At 44.4% G+C, this 5,095-nt stretch overlaps 1 protein-coding gene across 1 annotated transcript in view; it reads right to left on the reverse strand.

The window, feature by feature from the left end:
* Nucleotides 1–2,600: 2,600 nt before the first annotated feature.
* TMEM35A (transmembrane protein 35A) overlaps nucleotides 2,601–5,095 on the reverse strand; it is a 4,002-nt gene continuing 1,507 nt past the window's right edge. The window contains exon 2 of the mRNA XM_009286299.1: nucleotides 2,601–3,113. Coding sequence (XP_009284574.1) covers nucleotides 2,727–3,113 — 387 coding nt within the window. The 3' untranslated portion in view covers nucleotides 2,601–2,726. The remainder of the gene's footprint in view (nucleotides 3,114–5,095) is intronic.

Below are 5,095 nucleotides of genomic sequence, written 5' to 3' on the forward strand. Positions count from 1 at the left end.
TGCCGCGCGTGCGCAGTGGCCTCGGCGTGCGTGAGGCGGCGGGACGGGTCGCGGGGGCGGCAGGAGGTGCAGGTCGGAACGGCCGTGGGGAATAGGGCCGTAGAGGTTGGAAATCGGGTAGGGTCGGCGATACGCAGTGGTCCTTTCCACCCATCTTTTAACAGGCAGGCGGAGGTGTCCAGGCAGGTCCCGCGATGCAGCAGGCGGCTGGGCGGTCTTAGTGAGCCCTCAGGTAGGCCGCAGCTGTGCCCGGCACGCCGGACAGGCCGGCCGCGCTGCAGGCACCGCTCCTCTGACAAACGTCTGTCTCCGCAGCGAGCTGCAGCCGGGAAAACGCTGGCGCTAGAAGGTGCCTGCCATGGCAGCAATTGGATGAGACTGACGGGAATGAAATTATGGGCTTGGAGATAAAGAAGAAAGAAAAGCGCGGGGGGGAGGGGGGGAGATAGGAAGAGTAAATTAGCATCGTGGTCTTACAAAAGGACAAAACCGTTTCTTGGTGCCTTATCACCTTTAGCAAGCAAAAGATGACTGGCAGTTTCCAAAAATAGTTTGCTAATGCTGGGGGGCAATGGTGGAGGTCAACCCAATACAGAGAAATACAGAGGTTTTGTTAGTGACCTCCAACAAGAGTCTCATCTTCCTCTGTAATAAAGAACATGTAGCCACTACTGCAGATCAGTAATTCATACTGTTACAAATGTGAAAAGAGGGGGACATTTTTCAGAATTGACTTACAGTCTGAAGTTTTTGCAGGGATAAGCTTTGCTATGCGGAATATTTTACATTTATTGTTACGGCATCTATACAGGTTTCAGTGAAGAACATTACAGAAGACAAACACTTGTTTCAAAAGTTTACTGAGTTAGATGGACATGTGAGGGGCAGCTGGCCAAAAGGTTGCAGCAATTCAGTTGTGAGTGCTTTGTGTAGAAATACACATCATGGCGTGGTTTTGAGTTGGTGGTATTTTTATTTGGTTTTGAATTACGTGATTAATAACTCCAGTCAGGGCATGGTAGATGAAGTCTTTTGGGAAGTAAAGCAAATTGTATATACATTTGGGATGACCTTGAGGTAGTCTGTAAAGACGAGACATTGCCTAACAGAGGTGTCCTGTTGGTAGTTTCCTTTGTTCAGGGTGCACATCTGATAAGAGAATTAGTGGGGATCTAGGAGGAGGATTTTTCAGCATATATGTATTTGGGACTACATCTGTTTGAGCAGCAAACTTTTAACATAAGAAAATTGGATATACTGCTTATGAATATCCGTCATCAATTTTTATAGATACAATACTGACATTTTACTGGAGTTTTAATATCTTTTGTCGCTGCCACATTGTACTGAAGCAGAAATTTATCTGAGACTGATTCATTAAAATGTTCAAACGTCTCTTTTAAATGCCTATGGTTATTAATACATAGCTCAGTAGTGTTCAGATGGCTTCCATCCTCCATCACCTCGTCTTTCTCTGAAATTCCCCTGACATGATTCTGCCCATTTTAGGTGCAGAGTTTGAGCACAGGAAAAATATTTTCAGATGCGTCTCTCAAAAAAGAAATTTGTTTCTGTCAAGGAATTTTTCTCCAAATATCAAAAAGTTTATTTTCATGAATAATTAAGAAAATAAGGAAAAACTGAAAACAAACATCAAGAAAAACAAACAAATTCAGAGGTAACACATGCTTCTTACGACACTCTCTAAGATTTCAGATACTACACACAGGGATTCAGGCTCTGGTGACAGGACTTCCCCCAGCTCACCGAAGCTATATGCGGGATGAACGAGGAGGTACCTGGACATGTTCAGACCCTCATCTATCAGCAATAGCTGACAATTCTATAAAGTTGCAGTAGTTGTGGAAAAAGGGATTTTTTTCTTGCAAGGAAATAGGGAGCATGATGCTATTTGCCAACAGCAGACAAGTATTTTGGAGTTCTTTGGGCAGTTCTGCTCCCCATCCCCTCACCAGGGATCCTTACTCTCTGCCAAGAGGGGTAAAGAGATGTCATTGCCTCGTGTGAAGCAGGCAAAAAATTACTGTTATCAGGCCATTGTCGCAGTTTTAGAGCCTCTGCAAAGTGTGGAAATCCAGGAAGATGCAAATAGCACATCCCATGTTTTCCCTGGATAACCAGTCCAAAGAAAGGACTGGGCACAGCGGCAGCAAAGGCTAAGGGATCCCTCTCTCAAACACAACAAACAGCACTTTTATGCTTAGTAGGGTCCTTTCCCCCCTTGACTATGGAAAAGGAAACAGATTTGTGGGTGGGGTTGCAGAAGCCAGCACAGGGACACTCTGGTTATGTTCTACCCAGCTGCTGTTGCTGAGACTGCCATGTAGCAGAAGTGCATGCAGGCTAGGTTTCAACTGCCATGGGGCTCGGGGCTGATGCACAGGGACTAATCTCCCCCCTGCAGCAGTGCCGAGTTAGCATGACTACCTGCCCAAGTCTGCCCGTGCTTTCAGGCTGATTTTGCAGCTCCTGCTGAGGCCAGTGCTACTCCAGCTGCAAGCTGTCCTGGTGAAAGCTAGCTTGTATTTTTCTACATTACAGGGCAGCAGCAAAAGCAAGACTACAGTGTAGACATACCATGTGTGTCTCAGACCCCAATGCAACTTTATTTAGACAGACAAAAAAATAGGTAAATAAAAAACAAATTTTCTGGGTGATTTTGGAGAGAGCTGCCTCGAGGGTCCGTATTTCTCACACGCAGTGAACTAGGATACCTTCATTTTGCCTTTCTCAGGAGCTGCCTCATGGATGAGTGGTTGCTCATCCCCATTCACTGACAGGCTCCTCTTTTCTGGAGGCTGCTCCTCAGGCTGGCGGGCAATCAGCAGACGACAGGTAAGCAGGATCCCAAAGACTAGGGCATGGGCGTAACGCTTGAGTGGATCCCCCACTAGCTGGTGGAAAAAGAGCACAGCCAGCACAAGGAGGAGGAGGAGAAAGTTGGCCACATCTTTGGGGCGACCAGGCACCAGTGTCATGACAATGCCACACGCCACTTCGAGGGCACCAATGCTCTTGCGGAGAAGGATAGAGCTGACTCCCATCTTCTTTAGCATGGGGAGGGCCCGCACGTAGCTTTTGTATGCTCGTTTCTGAAATCAAGCAGTAATAGTGTAGAACACCATAATGTGAGAAAATAAAGGCAAAGGTGACTTCCATTGAAATAGATTGATGTGCAATATGACCTAAAGATCACTTCTATCACCACAGACCCCTCTGGCACAATATCCAATCTGTACCACTAAAGCTTCTGTTGGAGGGATATTAACACCATCAACCTGCAATTCCCCCTTCATAAGCTGCTGTCTCTTCACTGGAAAACAGTTCTGCAACTTAGCACCCCTCTTTGGAGCTAGGACCAGGCCAGCTGTACCTTTTCCTGAAATCTGAAGTTACGATTGCTAGAATTAGCAATGCAGAACCATGTTGTTAAAAAAAAAAGTACCTCTCTCTAAGAGTAGCTTGTCCTTGATAATTAAATAACACACCTAGTCCCTGCAAGGCCAAGGCACAGCAACTAAAAACAGAAGTCTCTACCTCAAAGCAACTTACAATATTTCAGTGTTTATGGGCAGTACAATCTTAGCATGGGACTATACATCAAAGCTGATATTCACCAACCCTATCCTGTGCTTACATACCTTGATGATCCTTTCTTTCCTCGGATGAAAGCAAGCTGACATGCGACATCCTTTGCCCCCTGGTTTATGCTGGATTTAGAAGCAGTGTAAATTGCAAGACTCTGCCTTCTTACATGGCTGCCTCATTGTTTCACGGAAGAAACAACCTCTGTCCTTACACATGTTCAAGTTCTTGCATTTGAACATTAGGTGCTTGTGGGCTTATTGTTTTTGTTTGGGTTTTTTTTCTTTTTCAGTTAAGTATTTCCTTTTTTTTAATATTTTAATAGAGCTCCTAGTTATTTGAGACACTGAAATTATTTCCACTTACACTTGAGTATACTGTCCCTGCAGATACTCTTCCCATTGTGTTGTCTGCTTTCTAATCAGAGGGAGGGAAATGGAAGCTGAATCTCAGGTACAGAGTTGTTCAGCTCTCACAGGCGCTAATCAGATTGTAGATTTACTTCCATGTGATTTTGGAAACCTGCACTACAGGCACACAGAGCTTCCCCACTTCTCTAAATTTTGCTGCTTCCTTCTAAAAGGAGCTGACACTTCACGTGGTTAAAAAATATACAGCATTGTCATTTTTGCTACTAAATAATTGGAGATCTCATGACACATTTTACTCTAAGTGTATGCATTGTAAGGATGCATTTTAAACCTTCAGTGAATAAAAGCTCTTCTCAGAGTACAGTATTTTTAAACAGTTGTGACAAATACAGCTTTATAAAGAAATGTACTATCAGCATGTCCTAGAGTACTCTGGTATTTTAAATTAAAATTAAACTAGCGTGTCTGCTTTTTGCTGAATGAAAAACTGCAAGTTTGGTGTTGTAGGTAGATAACAGAGGTTCTCCATTTGCTCGGGGCAGGAAGCCATGCTTATTGATTGGCAAGATCATGTTTTCACTAACTGTCTCCATTACATGACAGACCACCCCGGTATGCAGCACAGCAAAAGCATGAAAGCCTAATGAGCCATGAACATATTACAATATGGGCTATTAAGAATGACAGTGCTATGTAATATCCGAGTGCCTCTGCTTTCTCTTTGTAAAAACGAAGATCATTCCTACCTGTAGGAGAAGCGAAGTATTTTACAGAGCAAGGATTTTTGCAGTGCTTCTAAAGTCTCAGTGCTTTTTTCTGTCCTAAGGGACAGAAACGGAAGCTTAAGAGCTTTGTTTTCTGGGCATTTTATCTCAGTCTCTTGCTCCTGAGTTACTTCTTGGTGCTTCTTCTCTGTGAGATCCCTGTGCTGGGCTGCAGATGAGGCACTGCAGTTCAGATGTTATTTGAGAGCTAAGGAAAAGCAGCTGGGCAGGTGGAGCAAAGGGAGAGAACAGAATGTGCTGGAAACTTCCAGCACTATTTTTTTAAGGGCACAAAAATTATACCAATGCTTCTCAGCCACTGCAATAAATATAACGGGGGGGGGGGGGGGGGCG

Source organism: Aptenodytes forsteri, unplaced genomic scaffold, assembly GCF_000699145.1.
Source record: "Aptenodytes forsteri isolate BGI_AS27 unplaced genomic scaffold, ASM69914v1 Scaffold888, whole genome shotgun sequence".
NCBI classification, from domain to species: Eukaryota; Metazoa; Chordata; class Aves; order Sphenisciformes; family Spheniscidae; genus Aptenodytes; species Aptenodytes forsteri.